At 47.0% G+C, this 23,982-nt stretch overlaps 2 protein-coding genes across 2 annotated transcripts in view; one reads left to right on the top strand and one right to left on the bottom strand.

Moving 5' to 3' along the window:
- LOC134449816 (regulator of G-protein signaling 22) overlaps window positions 1-18,118 on the top strand; it is a gene marked incomplete at its 5' end in the record, with an annotated part of 27,722 nt that extends 9,604 nt beyond the window's left edge. The window contains 13 exons of the mRNA XM_063199924.1: window positions 493-687; window positions 2,340-2,432; window positions 3,614-3,780; window positions 4,443-4,605; window positions 7,869-8,027; window positions 10,216-10,269; window positions 11,900-12,070; window positions 13,857-14,036; window positions 14,998-15,171; window positions 15,535-15,648; window positions 15,984-16,092; window positions 17,295-17,393; window positions 17,653-18,118. Coding sequence (XP_063055994.1) covers window positions 493-687; window positions 2,340-2,432; window positions 3,614-3,780; window positions 4,443-4,605; window positions 7,869-8,027; window positions 10,216-10,269; window positions 11,900-12,070; window positions 13,857-14,036; window positions 14,998-15,171; window positions 15,535-15,648; window positions 15,984-16,092; window positions 17,295-17,393; window positions 17,653-17,660 — 1,686 coding nt within the window. The remainder of the gene's footprint in view (window positions 1-492; window positions 688-2,339; window positions 2,433-3,613; window positions 3,781-4,442; window positions 4,606-7,868; window positions 8,028-10,215; window positions 10,270-11,899; window positions 12,071-13,856; window positions 14,037-14,997; window positions 15,172-15,534; window positions 15,649-15,983; window positions 16,093-17,294; window positions 17,394-17,652) is intronic.
- A 61-nt stretch (window positions 18,119-18,179) lies between these two features.
- The window catches only part of LOC134449561 (intermembrane lipid transfer protein VPS13B-like), a 646,790-nt gene continuing 640,987 nt past the window's right edge, over window positions 18,180-23,982 (bottom strand). The window contains exons 64-65 of the mRNA XM_063199569.1: window positions 21,174-21,423; window positions 18,180-20,874 (exon numbers count right to left, since the gene is read on the bottom strand). Of these exons, the coding sequence (XP_063055639.1) occupies window positions 20,596-20,874; window positions 21,174-21,423 (529 nt within the window). The 3' untranslated portion in view covers window positions 18,180-20,595. The remainder of the gene's footprint in view (window positions 20,875-21,173; window positions 21,424-23,982) is intronic.

Below are 23,982 nucleotides of genomic sequence, written 5' to 3' on the forward strand. Positions count from 1 at the left end.
TGTCCCTTCTATGGCTTTCAGATGGCAGTCCCTGACAGGAGATATGTGCGGACATGACCGTACGGCTATGCTGAGACCAATCCAGAATGTCAGCCACTGTGTCCCCACTATGTGTGTGTGTGTGTGTGTGTGTGTGTGTGTGTGTGTGTGTGTGTGTGTGTGTGTGTGTGTGTGTGTGTGTGTGTGTGTGTGTGTGTGTGTGTGTATGCAATCTTTGATGTTTTGCAAGCCATTCTGTATTCTTTATTACAGTATGTTTGGTTGAAACTCTCTGTCTCTGTCTGTCTGTCTGTCTGTCTGTCTGTCTGTCTGTCTGTCTGTCTCTCTCTCTCTGGTTCTCGCTCCCATACCATCCCATCTCTCCCCCTCCATGTGTGTGTGTGGGTGTGTCTACATGTTTGTGTGTGTGTGTGTGTGTGTGTGTGTGTGTGTGTGTGTGTGTGTGTGTGTGTGTGTGTGTGTGTGTGTGTGTGTGTGTGTGTGTGTGTATAGGTGCTCTACTCTACCTACCTATCCAGTGTGTCTCAGCAGAGCATTGGCGTGAGTGAGGGGTGCAGGAGGGGGGTGTTTGCCCGTTTGACTCCCCCGTTTGAGGAGCTCTTTGACGGGGCAGAGGAGCACGTCCTCTCCCTTCTCCTTGAGCCCTGGACCCTCCTCACCTCCCAGGACTCACACATCTATGAACAGGTGTGTGTATTTGTGTGTGTGTGTGTGTGTGTGTGTGTGTGTGCGCGTGTGCGTGTGTTTGTGTTAGTGTGTGTGTGCTGGTGTCGTTCTGTATAGTATGTGTGTGTTGTTTCTCTGCACTCTTCCTAGGTCAGGAGACATTTTCTGTGTCTCAGATGGCGCACTTGTGCACTGCAGGCACTATGTTTCAGTGCGTATGGCATATTGTGGTTCCCAAATTCGGGGCGGGACCCTTAGGGGTCGCGGAGGTCCTGTGGGGGGGTCGCGGAGAGAAGGGAATACTTGCATAAAATCTAGACAAATACATACATGTATATGATTAGAACATTTGGCAAAGCAAAACAAACGTTCTGCGTTTGGAACATGATGTGGGAGGAGGGTCGCAAAAAATATTCTTAGATCCAACAGCGGGTACCAACAGAAAAAGTTTGGGAACCACTGGCGTATTGGTTGCGGTTACGCACTGAAACATAGTGACTAAAGTGCACAAGTGCGCCGTCTGAGACACAGCAACTGTGTGTGTGCACCCTTTCTAAGCCACTTGGGTTCATATGAGTGCCTGAACTGTAACAGAGCTTTGGGTTCATGATATTTTCTTGGAGGGCGGGTCGGGCCTGTGACTCATCCAGTGCTGTGGGTTCATACAAGTGTCTGACTGTCATTGTAAAAGATGGCTGTGGGTTCATGAGTGTGTGTGTGTGTGTGTGTGTGTGTGTGTGTAAATATAATGTATTATATTAAATGATACAAAATAAAAAAGACTAGAAAAAAGTAGATTTTTTTTCTTATTCTTCAAAGCCAAGATTTATTTTACTCATTTGACTGTGAGTGTAAAATATGGACGTGGTGGGTTCATATAAGTGTCTGGCTGTAAGTAGTTGTGGGTTCATCTTAGTGTCTGACTGTGACCAGGGAGGCCAACAGGGAGGGCAAATGGGTCAGTTGGCCCAGGCCCAGGGAGAGGGGAGCCCCAGAGATGGGTCCTCATAACATTGGGTGGTGGGGGGGCTTTTCATATGGCTTTGTCCTGGGCCCAGCCAAAGCTGTACGCGGCCCTGAGTGTGACTAATACAGGGCTGTGGTGGGTTCACGTTGGTGTTTAATTGAGACGATAAAACATGGTGGTGGGTTCATTTAAGGGTAACTGTGGGACTACGAGTGGAAGTAAAGAGCTCTTTTCCAAAATGCTATACATGTATATCCATCTTCAAAAATGTTCAAAAATTTAGTGTTTTTATTGTCTTTCTCTGTTAGTTTCGTTGATATCAGGGTTTTTAGGTTCACATTTGTTATGGGGCTATCAGATTACATTAGCCCACTTCCAATTTTCGGGATGCTATCTTAAAATCATATTTTGTAAATTGTATTTTATAGCATTTTGGAGAAACGCTCCATAAGGATTACACCACTAGGTTCCCGCTAGTGTTTGACTGTGACTAAAACCATGCTCTGTGGGTTCACGTACAGTATGTATGTGAAGCTGTCTCTGTGTGTGTAACATGCAGCTGTGTGTGTGTGTGTGTGTGTGTGTATGTGTGTGTGTGTGTGTGTGTGTGTGTGTGTGTGTGTGTGTGTGTGTGTGTGTGTGTGTGTGTGTGTGTGTGTGTGTGTGTGTGTGTGTGTGTGTGTGTGTGTGTGTGTGTGTTCATCAGGTTGAGCTGTGGGAGGAAAGCCGCCATGTTGAGACGGAGGACTACAGGCAGCTCCAAGCCCTCCACACAGACACCGCACAGAGGATGGAACAAGTCAGTCACACATGATGCTGTATATGAAAACACACCGAGATGCATACAAACACACACACACACACACACACACACACACACACACACACACACACACACACACACACACACACACACACACACACACACACACACACACACACACACATGCATACAGTACACACACAACCACAAACACACACATGCACAAGTCCGACATGATGCAGTATTATGAAACCACACACACACACACACACACACACACACACACACACACAGGGGCAAGACAGTCAGACATGATGTAGCATCTGTACACACACACACACACACACACACACACACACACACACACACACACACACACACACACACACACACACACACACAGCACAAAAAATACATGAAAACATGCCGATGTTGTCAACCCTGGCAAGGCAGGAACCAAACCGCAAGTTTCAAAGTAAACAACCCCCCCCCCCCCAACCCCCCATGCTTTGCCCTGCGGGACAGACAAAAGGAGGAGGGGGCGGGGGGAGAGAAAGACTGACTGAACTGAACTGAAGGCAAGAACTTTTTCTGTAATGCACTGCTTGATTAATTTAATAGGATTTTTGTCTGGCTGGAACGAGGAATGCATCCTAGACGCTAGACTATGCCTCCCTATCTGTCCCATCGCTGGCATGTTGGGGATTTGCCCACCACTGTCTAAGCCTCAGCCTCAGTAAACACATTACAGCCTTCCTCTCTCTCTCTCTCTCCCTCTTCCTCTCTCCCTCTTCCTCTCTCCCTCTCTTCCCCCCTCTCGGCATGGCTCATGTCTGGGGCTGCAGCTGCATAGCTCTGCGATGATGATGGTCGGCCCCTGTAGCTGCGTTTTTGTCTTCAAGCCTGACAGCTAATCCTGATTCTCTCTCTCTCTCTCTCTCTCTCTCTCTCTCTCTCTCTCTCTCTCTCTCTCTCTCTCTCTCTCTCTCTCTCTCTCTCTCTCACACACACTCTCTTTCTCTATGTATGTCTGTGTGTATGTGTGTGTGTTGGATCTGTTTGTTTGTATCTGTGTGTGTATGTGCGTGTGTGTGTGTGTGTGTGTGTGTGTGTGTGTGTGTGTGTGTGTGTGTGTGTGTGTGTGTGTGTGTGTGTGTGTGTGTGTGTGTGTGTGTGTGTGTGTGTGTGTGTGTGTGTGTCTGTGACCTGCGCTGCAGCTGGCCAGGGAGCGCAAGACTGCTCCTCCGCCACCAGAGGTCCCCAGAGAACCAGACTTGTGGACGCAGGTTCCGGAACAGTTTCGAGGGTTCCGTCTGCTGTCTGTACTCCGCAACCGTGCCGAGCTGCAGCACTTTCAGGCCTTCCTAGAGGAACACTCTGCCAGGTAACCTCAGGGCATTTACAACCTATTATGTTTCTGTTATGGTGTGTGTGTGTGTGTGAGGGTGTGTGTGTGTGTGTGAGTGTGTGTGTGTGTGTGTGTGTGTGCGTGCGTGCATGCGTGAGTGAGTGTGTGTGTGTGTTGTTTCGTTTGTTATTATTCGTTTGTTTCGTTTGTTGTTTCGTATGTTATTATGCATATTGTGTGATATGATGTTATGTCATACGTATGTCTCAGCATGGACCTGCATACAGTATGTTATGGAGTCATGTTATGTTGTTTTATTATACTGTATGTTATGTGTATTGTGTGATATGGCGTGTAGCATGGACCTGCTGTGCTGGCTGGACCTGGAGCAGTGTAGTGATGTAGTGTTGTTGTTTTATTGTATTGTATTGTATTGTATTGTAGGTTATATGATGTTATGTGTATTGTGTGATATGGCATGTAGCATGGATCTGCTGTGCTGGCTGGACCTGGTAGTGATGTAGTGTTGTTGTTTTATTGTATTGTATTGTATTGTATTGTATTGTATTGTATTGTGTTGTATTGTATTGTATTGTATTGTATTGTATTGTATTGTATTGTATTGTATTGTATTGTATTGTATTGTATTGTATTGTAGGTTATATGATGTTATGTGTATTGTGTGCTATGGCATGTAGCATGGACCTGCTGTGCTGGCTGGACCTGGAGCAGCTGAGGAGGACGTCCAGTCATCAGCGAGACCAGAAGCTGCAGCTCTCCCGCAGCATCAAGACCAAGTACCTGAACAAGAAGTACTTCTTTGGGCCCAGCAGCCCCGCCACCAAACACCAACAGGAGGAGGTTTGTAAACCCGGCCCAGTGGACCTCATCCGCCCCCCTCTCTATTTCCTGATTGTCTACTCACCTTACCCCACCCCCAAATGAGGTTTGTGTTTGTACTTTTTTCCAAAGTATTTTTTGGGGGGGCTTTTCAAGCCTTTATTGTTTTTTTCATGACAGGACAGTGGAGGATAGACAGGAAACGAGTTGGTGGAGAGAAAGAAGGGGGAAGGGTCGGCAAAGGGCCCGTGCCGGAAACGAACCCGGGTCGGCCGTGCAAAGTTGCCCTTCACCCAGCACCTCCAACTCCACTCCCCAAGTTTCCCATGAGCCCCTACTTACCGCACCACACCCTCACTCCCTCCCTATCAAACTGCCAAACACTTTGAAACACTCCACCACCCCTCCACCAATGTCTGATCCCTCTGTGCCCCTACTCACCCCCACCAGAGTCTCACCCCCACCCAACAGCCCTGCTGCAAAACAGTAACAGGAGATTTGTGTGTCTGAGCAGATAATGCAAGGGGCGTATTTATTTTTAAGTGAATTCCCTGTTGAGATGCGACGCCTTTGAAAGTTAAGTTGTGCTCCTCAACGCTGCGGGAAAGTACTTTTATCACGTGACAAGGTTTTTAAAGTTTTCCCGCTGTGACGGTGAATTTCTGTTGCTGCGGCGAATTTCTGTAGCTAAACGCAAAAATGCTCTGCTGTGCCCTGACCAAAACCATGCCTAACCCTAAACTGTTAGAAAAGGAACATTTCTTCAGCTGTACTTCTGCAAGTGAAACAAACAAACAAGCAAGGGAAATGGTGAATTTGTGGAGAAATTGTGCCCTGAGCAAAACCATGCCTGAACTTAACGTGTCACAGGTATTGTGGAGCGCGAATTAAAATGCGAAGGCATTATGCACAAACGTGATAAACCGTTCAAGTCAGTGTTTTAGCTTAACACTCTGGCATGAGGAGGTATGATCTCCACATCTACCCACTGATCTAACCACACCTCCATCCACTCTACCCATCAGCAGGATGTGTGTGTGCCCAACTCAGCCCAGCACCCCTCAACCACCTCCATCTCTACAATATTCCCATCTTTACCTCACCCCTTATCCAACAGCCCCACCACAAATCACCTGGAGAAGCCAACAGCTCAGCCTTCCCCCACTCACCTCCATCCCTAGTTTCTCATCCTGTACTGTATGTACCCCAGCCCCCCCACCCTCACATACGTACTACTCCATATACTTCTCCCCACTACCCATGCCTACGAGCCCCTCTCCTGCCTGCCTACGACCCCCTCTCCCCCTCTCCTCCCTCCCCCCTCCCCCCTCTCCTCCCTCCCCCCTCCCCCCTCTCCCCTCCCCTCCCCTCTTCTCCCTCCCTTCGACTGCAGAGTATCCACTGCTTCCGTCTCTCCTCCTCGGCTAACAAACATTTATTGACATTTCTAACAAAACACAGAGCCCCCAAAGCCCAAAACAGATGACACAAAAGAGACATCAGACAAAAGAGATTTGTCTGCGAACAGACTCACCACTACCAGTTGCCAGCCGGCAAGACAAAACAATGGCAGATGTTGAAGAAAGAAACAGATCGCATATCACAGCAGCTACTCCTCTCCTCTCCCTCCGAGTCTCGGCCGGCCCCGCGGGGGCAAGAAGCACTCCGCACTCCGCACCGCCACGCATGCACAATGACAGACTGCCACCGGCGCACAGCGGTGGCAAGAATGCATTGGGCAACAGCAGGGAGGGCTTACTACATGCTGAGGATGGAGAGAGAGAGAGAGAGAGAGAGAGAGAGAGAGCATGTTGAGGATGAACAGAGAGAGAGAATGTTGAGGATGGACAGAGAGAGGGGGGGGGCATAGGAGAGAAAGAAGGACAAAAGAGAGAGGGGAATAGAGGAAAGACGAGCGACAGACATTGAGAATGAGCGAGAGAGAGAGAGAACATGGTAGACAAAGAAAGACGACGAAAAACAGAAATGACAGGAGATGAGAGATAAAAGCAAAAAAGGACAGAGAAATACCAGGAAGAAAAGAAAGAATAAAGAGAGAGGAAGAGTGGTGATGAGTGGAGTGGGTTTCCTGTGTGAGAGCCAGTCCATATGTGCAGCGTTGCTGCTGATGATGCCAGCATCCATCACACACTGAGCTTACAGGCCACCATCTCACTCACTTCTCCAAATGTAGCCGTCTCCTTCCCTGCCTGTCTGTCTGTCTGCTTCAGATAAAGTGGAGGTAGAAGTACTTTTACTGATGTAATTGCAACATAGGTACATCATCTTACAGTATATACCAGTTACTCTACCACTATAGAAGTCATTAGTGTACTTCTACTTTTACTTTGGTACTTTTACTTCTCTGCTTTCTTCTTCATCTGTCCGCTGGCTACCATGTCTGTCTGTCTGCCGACCAGCTTCCTTGTATGTGTGCCTGTCTACTTGCTCGCTGTCCATGTCTGACTCTGCCTGCTTGTCTGTCTCTTTGTCTGTCTGCCTCCTTGCCTGTTTGTTTCCCTTTCTGCTTGCTGCTGGCTTGGTTGCCTACCAGCTTGCTTGCCTTTTTGTGTGTCTGTGTGTCTGGCTGCCGATCTGTCTGTGTGTCTGTCTGTCTGTCTCTCTGCCTATCTGTCTGTTTGTCTGTCTGCCTGCCTTGCTGCCTTTCTGACTGTCCTGTCTGGCTGCTTGTCTGTCTGTCTGTCTGTCTGTCTGTCTGTCTGCCTGCCTGTCTGTCTGACTACCTGCCTGGCTGCCTATCTAACTGTCTGTCTGTCTGTTTCTCCCTGTCTGTCTACCTGCCTGGCTGTCTGTCTGTCTGTCTTGCACCAGTGGTTCACGTGTGTGTGGCATGAGCCCTCTACCAGCTCTGGTGTACATGTAGTCTAATGGTAACTGCACACCCTGCAGCCCATCCCCTCAGCTGTCCTGTCATCCTGCCTGTGTTTAATCAGCCTTTCAGCTACATCACATGTTTCCATGGTGTGTGCTATGTGTGTTAATTACAAGTAAGTGTGTATGAGTATACAGTACAGTATGTGTTACACTGTGTGTCTGAATGAGTAAAAGTGTGTGTGTGTGTGTGTGTGTTTACGTGTGTGTTCATTTGTGTGTGTGTGTGTGTGTGTGTGTGTGTGTGTGTGTGTGTGTGTGTGTGTGTGTGTGTGTGTGTGTGTGTGTGTGTGTGTGTGTGTGTCTGTGTCTGTGTCTGTGTCTGTGTCTGTGTGTGTCTGTGTCTGTGTGTGTACATTTGTAAATGTGTATGTGTGTACGTGTTGCGACAGATCATGCGTCTGGCTGGTGGCTTGGGCCAGCTTCTGCAGAGCGGCCTATCAGACGCGGCACTGACGGAGATGCAGAATGTGGTGAGGGGCCGCCTGGAGAGGAAATGGCTGCCAGTGTACCTGGCTACTCCTGACTTCGCAGAGCGACAGAAACTCCAGGTGCATACTACCACCCCCACACACACTGTGTAATGTCCTAACCTGAGCACAAAACATCAGACCACCTCCCTCGTACCCCTAGATCTACTGTCTTTTCAATAGACCAGGGCTTGACATTGGCACCTGCCAACTGGCCAAATGCTGATAAAAGTTGGCTGTGGCTAGAAATAATTTCAGTCTCACCAGACACTTTGACAGGTAACTTATTCTTTGATGTGACAAACCACCATCCACAATGAGCAAAAAAAGTTAACGCCAAGTCCTGTAATAGACCTAGACAGTCAGACAGTAGCTGCACATTTGTTCATATATTATTACAACTGAGTTTACACCTCTTAACACCTTTGGCGATTGAATTGCATCTTTCTGTGTTGACCTGTTGGACTGTACAATGTCACAATTTTGAAGGCATTTTTTTCCTCAGTATCAGTGTTCTTGCTCTTTGCCTCTGTACCGCTTAAACACCTGAGCATCCCCCCTTTTAACCATTCATGCTGGATGTTGCGTTGTGCAACATTGGCCCTGGCACCAGGAGCTGCATGACGCAACATTCAGGCTCATGAGATTTGAGAGGATTTTATTAAGGATCTTGGTATGTTAGAGCTGAATTAACACATTCTAATGCAAGATGAGTGTCCTAGCATTTAAATGCAACTTATTGTAGGCCTATACTTTTATGTGCTTCAGAGATATTACGTTTTTTAAAGGATTAGGGCAACTTCTCTTAAATAGGGCTTAGGCATTCAGCAGCCTTTTTTGCAGGTGCTTTAGGCATCAATGGGTTAACCATTCACTGTCAGTGTCATAAGAAGTGCACTAAACACTGGACACCCCCTGCCCCGCCCCGCACTGTCTCCTTGTCACTGCATAATAGGGACACTAATCACCCGGGTCCCCCCACTCACTCTCTGTGTCTTTTCATAAGAGGAGCACAAAACACTGTAGCGATAGAGTGACATGTACTCTGGGCCGGATTAACGCACAGGCTAGATATGGCTGCAGCCTAGGGGGCCCCCACCTGCCAGGGGCCTCCCGATTGGACAAAAGTGAAAAATTGCAGAATTGTAACAAGATGCAGTATTGAAAAACTAGTCTGTTGTGATGAGTGCAGTTGGAATACATGGTACCCTTAATTCCTAGCTCCTAATTATCACACGGTCAAAATTTGCCTTCCGGGGGTACCCCACAGCAACCTGTAGACTAGGGGCCCCAGGCCATCTTAATCCGGCCCTGCATGTACTGAATGCATAAGGACGTGCAGGGAGGTAGTAGGGTATGTCTGGTTGGCTAATCGGAGGCTTAGGTAAGGCCAAACACTAGGGCCTAATGTTTTGGCGTCTCTCTTCCGTTACGCAACGTGAAACCTCAAATGAGCGTCTCTCGCTCACATTTCGCACCCTTGCGGCCACCCTAAATAGCACTCGCCTTTCCTCTGGCGGTGCTAATTAGGCTATCGTGTTTACCCGTGTTCAGACACCGATACGCATACGCCACAGCATTAGCAGATGAGGAAGTGTTAGAGGCGGTGGTGCTCAGAAACAGAGAAGGGTGGACAAGGTACTGGAGGAGGAAGAGGAGGAGGAGGAGGAGAGAAGAGGGAGAAGGTAAAGTGGAGGAGGAGGAAGAAGAAGAAGAGGAGGAGGAGAGGGAGGGAGGAGGAGGAGGAGGAGAGAAGAAGAGAGGAGAAGGAGCCAAGGTGCTGAGAAGGAAGAGGAAGAAGAGGAGGAGGAGGGAGAAGGTAAAGGGGAGGAGGAGGAAGAAGAAGAAGGTAGAGGAGAGGAGGAGGAGAAGATGGCCAAAATGCTGGAGAAGGAAGAGGTGGAGGAGGGAGATTAGAGCAGAGGAAGAGGAGAGTGTAGATGAGGAGGAGGGATAGGAGGAGGATGCAGAGGTGAAGGAGGAAGAGGGGATGGTGGAGGAGAAGGAAGACAAGGCGAGAGGAAGAGGGTAGAGGAGGAGAGGTAGTGGTGGAGAAAGAGAGCCAATGAGAAGATGGATTACTGTATTGGGCATGGCAAAGATGGTGCAGAGTTACCTGCCATGACTCAACAGCCTGTAGTGGACAAGACAGCTCAAGACAGCGGAGTGGTCACTCTAGCTCTCTGTTGTCTTGTGCGTGTGTGCGTGCGTGCGTGTGTGTGTGTGTGTGTGTGTGTGTGTGTGTGTGTGTGTGTGTGCGCGCGTTCAGCCCCAGGTGCAGGAGCAGAGGAGAAGATACCGCAGGAGGAAACAGAAGTGGAAGGTAAGATGTCCGCCTCCTCTTTGACTGCAGAGGTGAGTGGTGAAGAAACAACACCAAAAGAGAATGAATGTAGAATAACTGGGTTTGGCTAAACTTACTGACACATTTCCTGTATAGTCTGTAGTGTTTATCAGCAGGGTTCTGAATTAACATTTTTCATCACCAGCCAAAATGGCTAGTGGATGTTAAACTCACTAGCCAAACACACACTCACTGATGTGTCAAGTGGCTAGTATGTTGGTCTTTTCTACCAGCCAAACTGAAATTTCGCCAGCAATTGGCCAGGTGACTGGTGTTAATTGATAGCCCTGTTTATAGTATACAGTATTGATTTAATATGTGATATCCCTTTCTTCTGTGTTTTGGAGAAAGTCAAACCATGCTGGGGCTTTCAGTCTCTGAAGTAAGGTTTGATGCTGCCATGATGCTGAATGTATATTAAATTGCAAGACTAACTTCATGATCACAGGATGTCTTAATAATGCATGGTAATTATTCAAATGTGGCACTTTGTGGAAACCGAACTAAACTAAACCCGAACCCTTACAGTATTTCCTGTACTCATGAAGCGGTTATGTCCACTTTATGTTGACTCTATTTTGAAAGGTACTGCTACTGATACAGCTGTTTTGTAATCTTGCTGGATTGCGCAAGGAAGACTCCCTGTGTATGACTTGAGGATGTTTTGACATGGGCAGTTACTGACCGATACTTTTAGCAGATCCTGGATCAGTGCTGCTGCCAGATAAAGACCTGGTCTGGACTCAATCAAAATCAGAATCAGTTTTGAGATACTGGCGTACCTAGGAGGACCTTCGGGACAGGACGCTTTAACTGTTTCTGATTACAAACTTTATTCTAGCATACTGTTGTTGAAGCCAGAGTTGCTAGGTGAAACCAACTGGAGTCTACTGTACTATGCTTCACTTCCAAACTGCATGACTTCTAGGGAAAACATGACTTGGATGAATAAGACGACCATGAATGCAACGTAGTGTTCTGTATGCTCTGTTTGCTCTGTACCACTGGTAGCACATTTAATATTCACTTTATAATGCATGTTAATGTGCAATCTGTTTACCAGCCACTCTTGTTTGATATTGGGGATGTGCCAAAACAAATGCCTATCAACTATGTTGACATGGTAATAAATGTATTGAATCTGGAATCTTGAAGAAACTTCACAGGCATATGGCTTGGAAGAACTGTAACCACTTCTGCATCAGTCATGTAACTGAATGATTAATTCATACTCCCCCAGGCCCTCATGGTCCCCGGCCTACAGTACTTACAGTCCATTACTCCCCATCTCCAACCACAGCCCTCTGAGTCTACCCTACACATTGATTTTTTTGTTTTGTTTATAAACAAGGTGTAATACTTTTTTGACTGACAGAGATAATTTTTTGTCCGAATTGTGCGCGGCAAGGGTCGCACAGCTAGGGGGAAAACAAAAAAAGAAAACCCGTGTATTGTTTGTACCATTGTGTGCTATTACAACTTCAAAATCAAAGTCACTGTGCACCCACTCCCTGATCCTAAAAAGCTTTTCTTTACCCCCTTCCATTGTGCCCTATCTGCTTTGCCCTGCACCCATCATCCCCACCTCCACCTCCACCTCTACCCCCAGCCGCCTCAGCATATGGAGGGGTCCTGGATGGCGTCGTCCAGGGAGATGCTGGCCTTCCGCCAGGCCCTCCTCAACCCCGTCACCTGCCTACAGTTCCAGCGCTTCGCAGGCCTGAAGGGAGAGCTATATGAGAATGATGTGCTCTTCTGGCTGGAAGTGCAGCGATACAAGGCAAGGCCCGCTACCTCTGTTTGTCTGTCTGTCTGTCTGTCTTCTCTCCTGCCTATTTCTCTCTCAAACTCGTTTTTCATCCCTCCTCGCCCCTTCTTTCTCTCCCTTACTCTTGTTTTTCTGTTTCACACACTCGCATTATCTTATCCTTCTTTGTTTCTGTCTTGGCTTCCTCTCTCTTTCACTTTACCATCTCTGTCTGGCCCTACCTTGCCTGTCTATCCATCTGTCTGCCTGTCTGTCTGTCTGTCTGTCTATCTATGCATCCGTCTGTCTGTCTGTCTGTCTGTCTGTCTATCCATCTGTCTGTCTGTCTGTCTGTCTGTCTGCAGTCAGTGTTTACTTCCCAATTGGCATCCATGATCAGATTGCATGAGCTAAATCATTGATAGCATCAGCGCAAATGGGAGAAGTCTTTACAAAGTTTCCAACAGTCATAGCTGTCAGTCAGTGAGAAAAAGACCCCCTGACATACGTAGGAAGAGTTTTGGCAGAAACACATTACACGAATTGCAAACTTTAACGCCAATCTCAGCATTAATCACCGCGTTTCTATTGCTTTATTGTAGCTGGGGAACATGGCTCTGGAGAGAATTAGCCCACGTGCCAGGAGTCGACTGGCGATAATCATAAAAGGAATTGAGACACCCTGTTCTCATTACGTGCCTCTTTGCAGCAACATATTTCTCAGTGTTTATGTTTTTCCTTCAGACCCAGTTCTCTCAGACATGCTACATTAATATCGATTCCCCCTCCTCTCTCACTGCCCGTTTCTGCCCGGGGGAAAGGGAAATGCACCTGTGTAAATGTCTAGTAACCCCCTCTGTGTTGACATGGACAAATAGTTTAACTGTTCATTTAACGTACGCAAAATAGCAAGCCTACATGCATTAACATGCTATAATGGGTGAAGTCTGTCTGCTAATGGGCACGAACAGCTAACCTCTTGGCTGCCCCCCTCTCATGGCTGCTCTATCCATCTGGCACCTGCATGGCATTCATGCCCGGAAACGGCTAACTTCTCTTTTTTTCCCCCTCCTCTCGTTCGTTCCCTCCTTTCCACCTGTTGCTGCAGTTGTCAGGAGCACTTTCAAATGATTTCAAAGACACAGCGCAAACTTTGGATGCCCTCCTCTACTTCATTGTTCTTCATTCAGATGACGATTCACAGACTATTCAAATATTGCATTGTTTCCTTGAAATATTTCTTTGGACAAAAACAGTGTGCAGACCATCTTTTAGAATTTCATGTCTAGCATGTGTGGTTATGTGCACACCTCTCTCCTTTAATAGAAAGCGGGGAGCCATATTTACTGTTTAATGGTCTTAGGAAGATAGCTCCTTGAGATAAGGTATCTCATGTGTTTCAAGACAGTCCGCAGTGGTTAGGGGGTTGATCTTAGGTTGCTATAGGTTACAGATTCAAATCCCACACAAGTTGGAAGAATGTGGGTAGGCTCTTTCAATTTCATTCATGGCCGCAGTGGCCTTAAGTAAAACATCTAATCTCATACTGCTCCAGGGGCTGTACCTAATAATCAGTACCTAAATAATGAATGCCTCTTTTCCACTGCCGTTTTTCTGGTACACCTACAGCTCGACACAGCTCGACTTGGCCGCCACTTTTTGCTCTTCGATTGAGCTGCGTCGTGCCCAATCGAAAAGCAGTGTCAAGCAGTAGGCCTACCAGAAAACCAGCAATGGAAAAGAGGCATAATAGCTTGAAATAAAAGTGTTTGCTAAATGTAATGTAATCTAATCTTATCTTATTTGAATGTAATAACAGGACCTGTTCCACTCCCACTGCGAGGAGGCCACCATCCAGCACAAGATCAGCACCATCATCAGCTGCTTCATCAGCTCCACTGTGCCCCCCGCCCTGCAGATCAGCATCCCCCCCGAGCAGGCAAACACCATCCTGGACCGCAGGAGGGAGCTGGGGCCCTACGTCTTCAGGGAGGCCCAGGTTGGTACAGCAGGGAGGGTAGTCATGAACGACCACCACTTGTGGGCTCCTATAGCTATGGTTGCCAACTGTCTATGAAAAACGATATAGGACACTTCATTCTCGTGGGGGGTGTGGGGGTCCTCCCCCTGAAAATATTTCTCTTAGATGTAATTTCACACATTTTAACCAAAACCAGCTCAAAACGGAACCATTCTGTATTTCAAGGGACAGTTGGCAACCCTACTACAGCATCTAGTGGAAGTCCCCGGTCAGTGCAATAGGGGTGGGTGTTGTCTAGTCTTGTATTAGTGCAGTAAATAAAATAACAAAGTTCCACAGTGCAGGTCCATAGAAGGCAAGGCCAATCCAAGAGGTCTGTGAACAACTCATATGAGCATACTAGCTCCAACGCTGGCCAAACAGGCTACAGCGTGCAAGCAGGTGCCTCCAGTGTCCACAGAGCTGGTCTTGTAGTGTAGTGCGTCCCTGTATATCAGTGATTCTCAAAGTGTGGTCTGGGAACCACTGGTGGTCCGCGGGGGGATTTCTACTTTTCCAAGACAAGCTAGCAGTAGGCTATATTTGTAACATTATTACAAAGCTGAACATAGTTGAAGTCATATTTTGTAGACAATGATTGTAAAAAGACATGATTGTAAATGTGACTAAAAAGTGATCTGCATCAAAATTAGCAGTTTCAAATTAGCACCCATCAACTGTCAATTAAGTTGACAGGTGGTCCCTGAACATGAGGGGAAAAAATTGGTCCTCGGCCCGAAAAAGTTTGAGAAACACTGCTGTATATCATCAAGGTTCAGTGGTTTGAGTCATGTAAATGTAAACACAATAAGTGGTTTAATAGTTTGTGCCGAGTTTGGGGTCTCTGTGTCTTAGCTTGTGTGTGTGTGTGTGTGTGTGTGTGTGTGTGTGTGTGTGTGTGTGTGTGTGTGTGTGTGTGTGTGTACTCATATGTGTGTAGATGTCTGTGTTCGGGGAGCTGTTTAAGCTGTGGCCTCAGTTCCTGGAGTTGAAGAGCAGCGTGGGAGCGGAGGAGGACCTGCTGCCCCTGCTGGAGAAGAAGAGGAGGAGGCAGAAGGAGAGAGAGATGCAGCGCAGGAGGGAGGAAGAGGAGGAGGAGGAGAGGAAGGCACAGGTATCCACACAGGTCCAAACGGATGAGGAATTTGCTACCACTATTAGTGGAAACTTTTTTTTCGAGGGCCATAGCTCAAACCATACTGCGGGTAACACGGTTTGTAATGGAAACACAAACCGGGCTGGTTAAACAGCACCACTCAGCTTGACATGACACGGCACGGCACATGGTTGTATGTGGAAAAAGAGTACAGGTACAGTATAGTCTAGTAGAGATACAGGGGGACATTTACTCCTCTTTTTGCCAAACAATATTGCCTAAACATTATTTTGGGTGTTTTGTTTACTAGAAAAGACAAGAACAGTGTCTCCAAAGAGTTAACTGTATAATGACAATGTCTCCGCTGTGGTGGTGCTGCAGGAGATGCTGCGGGCCCAGCAGCTGGAGGAGGCAGGCAGTGAGGGGGAGGAGCTGGATGAGGACGGAGAGAACCGCAAGGTGCCACAGGTGGAGGTACTCTTCCACACAGATCAGGTGCGTTACAATAGCCAGGTAACCACTACCCACACACACACACACACATGCACATCCAATCATTTACCATGTAACTCCTCCGCCACACACACACACACATACACACACACAAACACACACACACACACACACACACACACACACACACACACACACACACACACACACACACACACACACACACACACACACACACACACACACACACACATTAACATGTTACAATCTTAAAACCAGTAACGTCACTGAATAACAAGTGTAGTGGATGTGTGTAGAAATGTCTTTGTGGTTAATGAAGGTGGTGTTAAATAGAGATGTTAATGTGCTTGTGTTAGTTGTCCTGGTCCTACTCCAAGTACATGGCAGCGCTGGAGAGGGAGTCTGTGCTCCTGCACAAGCAGATGATGCAGGAACAGGCCTGCGCCTCCTTCAGCACTGGAAGAGGTAAGAAGACACGCACGCACGCACGCACGCACGCATGCACGCACGCACGCACGCAGACATGCACAACATCATCACTTCCATTTGACAACCACTTTTGGATTAGCCTATGAATTTCATCATGCTTTCACCAACACAAAATGATCTGCAAATTGGTGTGTGTGTGTGTGTTTGTGTGTGTGTGAGAGAGAGAGAGAGAGAGAGAGAGAGAGAGAGAGAGAGAGAGAGAGAGAGAGAGAGAGAGAGAGAGAGAGAGAGAGAGAGAGAGAGAGAGAGAGAGAGAGAGAGAGAGAGAGAGAGAGAGAGAGAGAGAGAGAGAGAGATTTTTACACACAGATACAACCCATAAACATCTCTTCCCTGCACTTTAGATGTACTGCGGTCTTCCACCTGTGGGTTAGGGTTTACAGATGCCATCACACACACACACACACACAGACAGACATGAAGTGGCGGTGAGAGGCTGGCTGGGTTGTTAGAGTGCACTGGGCGCTAAATGGAGCGTGCTGCCAATGGCTTTTTAATGGCAGTCGCCAGAGGGGCCCAGTCTGACTGACTGACTGACTGACTGAGCATACAGCTGGTGGTCATCAGCATGCCTACCACTGCCTGCCACGTGTGTGTGTGTGTGTGTGTGTGTGTGTGTGTGTGTGTGTGTGTGTGTGTGTGTGTGTGTAGGCAGGGCTGCTGACAGCTTTTGCTGGGCCCAGGAAAAAGTCATCTGAAAGGGCCCCTATCCAATACGTAAAATGTAATGGAAACGCAGTATTGGTCCCCCTCTCTACCTGGGCCTGGGACAAATGACCCCTTTGTTCCCCCCACACCCCCGTGTGTAGGAATTGTGTTCGCTGCCAAGTCATAGATGTTTGTGTGTGTTATTGTCAGCCAAATCCTCCTTTAATGTGGGTGCGTGTTTCATTGTTTTTGCCAAAATACATTTTTGTTTTAGTTTCTGTCAAAAATGATGTGTGCTTGCTAGACTGTCAATGCTTGAATTGGTTTGGATATACAGCACTTTATGAGTAGGAAATGTGAAGGTAGTTGTTTGAATGTGTGTATTTGAATAGTGGTGTTAGATGCCTATCACAGATGTGTTGTGTACAGTATGTCTGTATGTGTGTGTACCTGTAGATACTTCTCAGGATGAGGTGTGTGTGTGTGTGTGTGTGTGTGTGTGTTAATTGTGTGCCCTCCTGTTCCGGTAGATTCTGTATCCACCGCCAGCCTGCGGTCAGAGGTGTTGAGGAGAGCTCCGTGGCCCAACAGCACCTCCAAAACCAGCATACAGCCATCAGACACAACAGGTGCAGTGTCTCACACACACGTGCAGTTTCACACACACACACACACACACACACACACACACACACACACACACACACACACACACACACACACACACACACACACACACACACACACACACACACACACACACACACACACACGCGCGCACGCACACACACACACACACTAAGAGTTTTAAAGGACTGTTAGCTTTTTACCCTTCATCTGGGTCACCTTTCAAGTGTCTTGATTCACTGCCCTGTATGTTTGTTTCAGGTTGCTGAGTGCCCCTGTGAAGAGTGAAGCCGAAGAGGAGGCGAGGGAACCTGCAGCCTCAAAGCTGGTGACTCAGCGCTGAGCAGGCTCACTCTCACACCCCCTCTTGTGGTGACTAGTGGCAGCTCAGCTTAGGTTGCATGCTTTCCCGTTCCCGAATCACTTTCACACTCTGTCCAGGATTGTGTTGGCCACCTAGTGCCTCTGCTCCTTCATTTGATTACAGCTGCGAAATGAAACTCGCAAAGGAATCAGGCAAGGATTTTGTGGGTATATGTTGTGACAATTAAGGTATACAATAGTGATTATTGTGGAAACCCTTGTACCGGTAAATAGTTGGGAGTTTTTTTGGGGGAAGGTAGTAGTCGTGAAAGTAGTGAAATTGCAATGAATTTCAGGGGACATCACTGGCTGAATTTATAATGAAAGATTTAATCAAAATATCACCCAATCCTGGAGAATCTTCTTTGTGTGTCATTTTTTTTTTTTTTATCTCTTTCTGTACAAGAAATACAATGACAATCATATTAATTAAATACTTTATTAGAATGTTTTAACTCATTATTGATACATCAGTCAGGAACATGGTGAATGTTTCAGATGGCTTACAAAAACGATGTGTTTTCTCATGTAGTTATTCTCTCCGACAAGCTCTACAAGTAGTAAAAACATTTTTTTTTGAACATATATTAAAACCTTTGACCTTTGCAATAAGAGCGTGTTGGCAGAGATGAATGAGTAAAAAAGACAAATAAAACACAAAAAAATCACTTAATTAATATCTTCTGTTTGAAAAAAAAGAAAAATACAAAACTCCAGAATAGTAATTGCTCCTCTTTTGGTAGATAGCCAAGAACACCCAGATTAATTATAACGAGCCTAAACCACACCACACTTATTGCACTGACGTTGGCAATGGGGTTCACATGTTGCTCTCAAGCACAGGTGTAAAAGTAAGTGTAAACGCAAAGGACAAGCCAGTACGGTAAGCAGCTCACCAGCAAATGCATAATCATCATCATCATTATTATTATTGTCACCGTCACAGATGCAGCAGGGGGACGCAGAGTAGTTGAAGGACATTGGGCTTGTTTGAAAGCCTCTGTCTGGCAATGCAATCGGGAGATGACAGGGACATTTTGCGACACGGTATGTCTCTGCCACAAGGTGCTAATGCAGTTAGTACACATTCCGACAACATTGTCCACAAATGTCACCATTTCAAAGACCTAGTCAAGCGCATTCCTTTAAACCAGCCATGACACAGCCAGCCAAACAAGCCCATTGATACACGGCCAAAGATGAACAACGATGACCTAACCTAACAACCACCTACAATGTAAACAGAACCCATCCTCTATCCACCCCGGAGGGATATTCTAAGAACACGGTGAAGTGATAAACCTGCCTAAGTTAACCTACAGGACGTGGTAAAACTGTTAATAAATAGCCCACAGGTGTCATTTAGTGCAGAAAATCAGCACCCCACACTCTTCTACTATGGTAGCTGATTTAGCACTATCTCCAGGCTAATCCTAACACGGTTTACTACTAAGCCAGGTTCTTGGAACACCCGGTTCTATACCATTAGTGTTCATAGGCCACAATAATAACACAAAGCTGAGCATGATGGGACTTGTAGTCATATCCCCAAGCCAGTAGTCCCTCTCTCTCTGGGACTCCCAACAGGGCTAAACTCAGTTGTTCTCATGGACAGCTCTGATGTGGTGATAATAAATACTGGTGCATGGATATGAAAGGCCTCTGTGAATTCATATGTGTCAGCAGTTCAATGCCAGGAGTATTCTGGTTTAAAAATGGAATAGTGGCATTATTCGGCTTTGACATGGGACACATAAACACGTAAACACGTAAACGTAAAGTTCTGCATCCGAAATATTCCCAGAACATGGCCACATTCGGAATGAATACACATATAAAAGGAATATTCCGGAACTTGTTTTAAACCAGATACTGCCAATATTCCATTTGAAACCGTAATCCGTGCATGTAACTGTGTGTCTCTGTGTGAGTGTGGGGGAGGATTGTGTGTAACATTATGTCTGAATGAAATAACATGACCAGATGCATTTTCCTTTTCTATCTTCACAAAACCTCTTCAACCCATTGACTACACACACACACACACACACACACACACACACACACACACACACACACACACACACACACACACACACACACACACACACACACACACACACACACACACACACACACACACTCTTTTTTCAACTCTTACACCATGCACACACGTACGCAAACATGCACTGAACATACATCCTTCAAGGCTCTTCTTGACAACTTCCACAATCCTGAAGACATATACAATCTAAGGTTATCCCACAAGTAGAGAGTCCTCTGAATAGCTTTCATCCTTTAAGAGAGTTCAATCCCCTCTCCATCTACAATCCACATTGCATACTAACAAACTCACTGTACTTACTTACACCCCGACAAATCTCAACAACAGTAGCACTAATCTGTCTGCACGGCTCCTCCAGAGCCGAAACACATTGGTCCAATAAATAAGGCCATTGCTGGTGGCGGACAGCAGCAAGTGTGTGTGGATGTGTGTGTGTGTGTGTGTGTGTGTGTGTGTGTGTGTGTGTGTGTGTGTGTGTGTGTACGTGTACTTCAGTGTAAGTGTCTCCGCATGCATAGGGGCCTTGTCTGTGTCTGTGTCTGTGTCTGCAGCTGTATGTGTGTGCAGTCCACTTGTGTTAGTGCACAAATGTACATCAGGAAATGTGTATCAGTGTTGGTGAAAGCCTTGTTGAAGCGCATACACATACACATACATGTCAGTGTCAATGAAATCCCAAGTGCAGCGCCTTGTTCTTGAGCATGTTGTATCAGTGTTAGTGAAATCCTTGTTGAAACGCATACACATACGCATTCGCATACACATCCACGCGAGTGTCAGTGAAAGCCCAGGCGCAGGGCCTTGTTCTTGACGGTGTTGAACTTGTAGACGAAGACGCGGGCGTGCGCGGGCTCCACCAGGTAGCGGTAGGTCTTGGTGAGGGAGGGGGGTGGCTCGGCGGGGGTGACCGTCACGCTGGGGGCCTGCTGCAGGGTGGCCACTGTGGAGGTGGACGAGGTGGAGGGGGAGGGGGACAGGTGCTGTGACACCCGCGTCACATACTCCACCAGGCGGCGATACTGCTGCTCCGACAGGCGCTCTCGACCCCCGTCGGCCTGCAGAGGGGAGAGATAGAGACAGAGACAGAGACAGAGAAAAAGAGTATGAGAGAAAGAAGACGTGGATAAGGGTTAAAGGTGATAGCAGACTGCAGATGATTGGCTAGAAAAGACGTGAATGTCCGCATGTGTGTGTGAGCGAGCGTGCGAGCACTGCTCACTTTCTGCTGCTTCAGTGGGAGTGACTGGTGGCAGGTGTGCGTGTGTGTGTGTGTGTGTGTGTGTGTGTGTGTGTGTGTGTGTGTGTGTGTGTGTGTGTGTGTGTGTGTGTGTGTGTGTGTACGTGTGTATTGTACCTCGTTGTCACTGTTCATTTTCTGCTGCTGTAGCGTGAGTATGAGTTCTCCAGGCTGTGCGGGCTCCTGTGTGCAGGTGACCTCTGTGATGGGGAAGGCCTGCTGCTGGGTGTCCTCGCTCAGGCTCACCACGAACAGCACGTCCGCCGTCAGCAGCAGGCAGCCCGCATGCTCCATACCACCCCCACTCACCAGGCCCACGCGCAGAGCCATGTGCACCTCCGGACGACCCAGAGACTGGAGAAGTTTCCTGGAGAGGGAGAGGAGATGGGGGATGGGGAGGGAGGGAGAGAGAGGGAGACAGAGGGAGATGGGGAGGGAGAAAGGAGTATTAGGGAGGAGGAGAGAGAGAGGGAGATGGAGAGAGACAGAGATAGAGGAGAGGGAGGGATAGAGAGAGAGAGGAAGGGAGAGGAGGGAAGGAGGGAGGAGAGGAGAGAGAGGGAGTGAGGGATTGTGATGGAGGACGGGAAAGAAGGGAGAGATACAGAAAGAAAGACAGTAAGAGAGGGGGAAGAGGAAGAGAGAACGGACGAGAGAGAGAGCGCAAGAGAGGGAGAACACGGAGGGGAGAGAGGAGTGGAGGGAGGGAGGGAGCGAGTGTGTGTATAATAAAAGGAGAGAGGACAAGACAGAAATAAAGACAATGAACAAAGGATGGAGGGGAAAAAGGGAATTTGTGTGTGTGTGAGAGAGAGAGACAGAGAGAGTGAAAGATGGATGAAAGAAAAGAAGAGAAGCAGTGAGAAAAGAGTAAGACATAAAGAAGGAAGAGAAGAGAGAGTGAACTAAAAGATAGAGGTGGAGAGGTGAGGGGAGGGCAAATCAGCTCATCTCAATATGAAATGATTCCAGCTCGCTAAATCCAGTTAAACTTAATTTGGTTCACTCTCGTTCAACCCCAGCGCCATCCAAGATGTGTTTATTTGTTTGTTCTTGGGTTTCAAGTTTATTAGCGAGGGCATTTGTCCAACATGAGTCAGTCTCTACTTGATCCAAGAGCTGACTAAATCATGTGAGAGCGGTAGCTCATCTCTCACCGTGCCCTCAGAGAAACTCAGATAAACATTTTTTAAAAAGTATTTTTTTTATGAGCATTTTCGCCTTTATTTCAGATAGGACAGTGGAGAGCGACAGGAAGCGAATGTGGAGAGACAGGCGGGGTAGTGATGGGAAATGACCCAGGCCGGATTCGAACCCTGGGTGCAACCCTTGGGCATGAAAGCCCAAATGTGGGGGGCTTAGCGCACTGCGCCACAACACCCCCAAATACACATTTTAGTGTCCAACATGCCTGAATTTTATATTATCTTTGAGTCCACATAGTCTACACAGGGTGACTTTTTTTTCAACTTTGTCTTTGTTTTGACGATGAAAATCTTGTGGATCCTATTAGGAAGAGATAATAGCTGTAAGATAAACGTTATAAAATGTGTTAATATGGCTAAAATCGTGGGTAACTCTGTCAGAGCATAATTCGACACAGCTTTTTGTCCATTTCCGCCAAAAAAGCCTTTCTCAGCTCGGTGCAGTCCAGGTCAGCTCAGTTCAGCTTGGCTAAATTCGGATCCAATTTAGTTAAATTTAGTTCAGTTCAATTGAATTCCCTTTGTACTAAGCTGCAGTTGGCCAGGGACAGTGTGTGTGTGTGTGTGTGTGTGTGTGTGTGTGTGTGTGTGTGTGTGTGTGTGTGTGTGTGTGTGTGTGTGTGTGTGTGTGTGTGTGTGTGTGTGTGTGTGTGTGTGTGTGTCAGAGCCAGCTGCATGCTGTTCCAAGGGGAGAGCGAGTGGTGACAGTATATCTGATGTAATGTGATGTGATGTGATGTGAGTGAAGTGAGGGGTCCAATGGGGACCGGCTCCAGCTGCTCCAGAGTCCAGTGGAGTGACCAGATGGCTAAGGCAGATAAGCAGCACAGCACAGCACAGCACAGCACAGCACAGCACAGCAGAGCATCATGCTCAGCCCCAGCCCCAGCCTCAACCCTGACCACAGACCCAAACACCAAGATAATACACAAATAAATATGTACATGCATTCTCTCTCTCTCTCTCACTCTCTCTCTTCCTCTCTCTTGCTCACACAAAAATGCAAGTGGAAACGTGTGCACACATGCACGCACGCACAAACAAATAAGCACACAGCCACAATCTTTCATCAAACATTGATACATGCTTGGAATGCATGGACTATGTGTAATGACCATGTGCCTCTGTCTCACGCAAACACAAAAATAAGTTTTGATGCTGAACTCAGTAAGGCCTCTGACATGAGGCCGAGGGGAATGCTCTGCCAAGTTTTCATCACACAGGTGAGCTGAAGTTGGAAGGTGGAATTTAGGTTCCATCCTATATTTTAGCTCCTGTGCCATAGTTCTGTTCCGTTACCATATTGCAGATATCGTAGTGGAGATAACTAAGGAGGACTTGGCTGAATGCCATTTCAACACTGTGACCAGTCAAACTCAGCTGTGTTAAAGGAAATGCAATGCTATGCTCCCAAAAAAGTTTAATGGCATAACATTTTGGATGTTCAGTCGAGTTGTCTTACCAGCCATACTTGAGTTCTATGAGTGACCATTTTCAATTTTCTTGTCAGCCATATTATTTAACCTCTATAACTAGCCAATTTGAGCCATCTTACCAGATCAGATGTATTGAAGCTCAATATTAGGCAGAATTAAGCGGTCACCACAATTTCAGCTTCGTCTATTAGTGGAAGATTTCAGCTTTCTTACCAGGCACATCTGAGCTCTCCATCAGTGGAAGCTTTTAAAAATATATTTTTTTCAAGGTATTTTTTGCCTTTA

This window comes from Engraulis encrasicolus, chromosome 5 (assembly GCF_034702125.1).
Source record: "Engraulis encrasicolus isolate BLACKSEA-1 chromosome 5, IST_EnEncr_1.0, whole genome shotgun sequence".
Taxonomy (NCBI): Eukaryota; Metazoa; Chordata; class Actinopteri; order Clupeiformes; family Engraulidae; genus Engraulis; species Engraulis encrasicolus.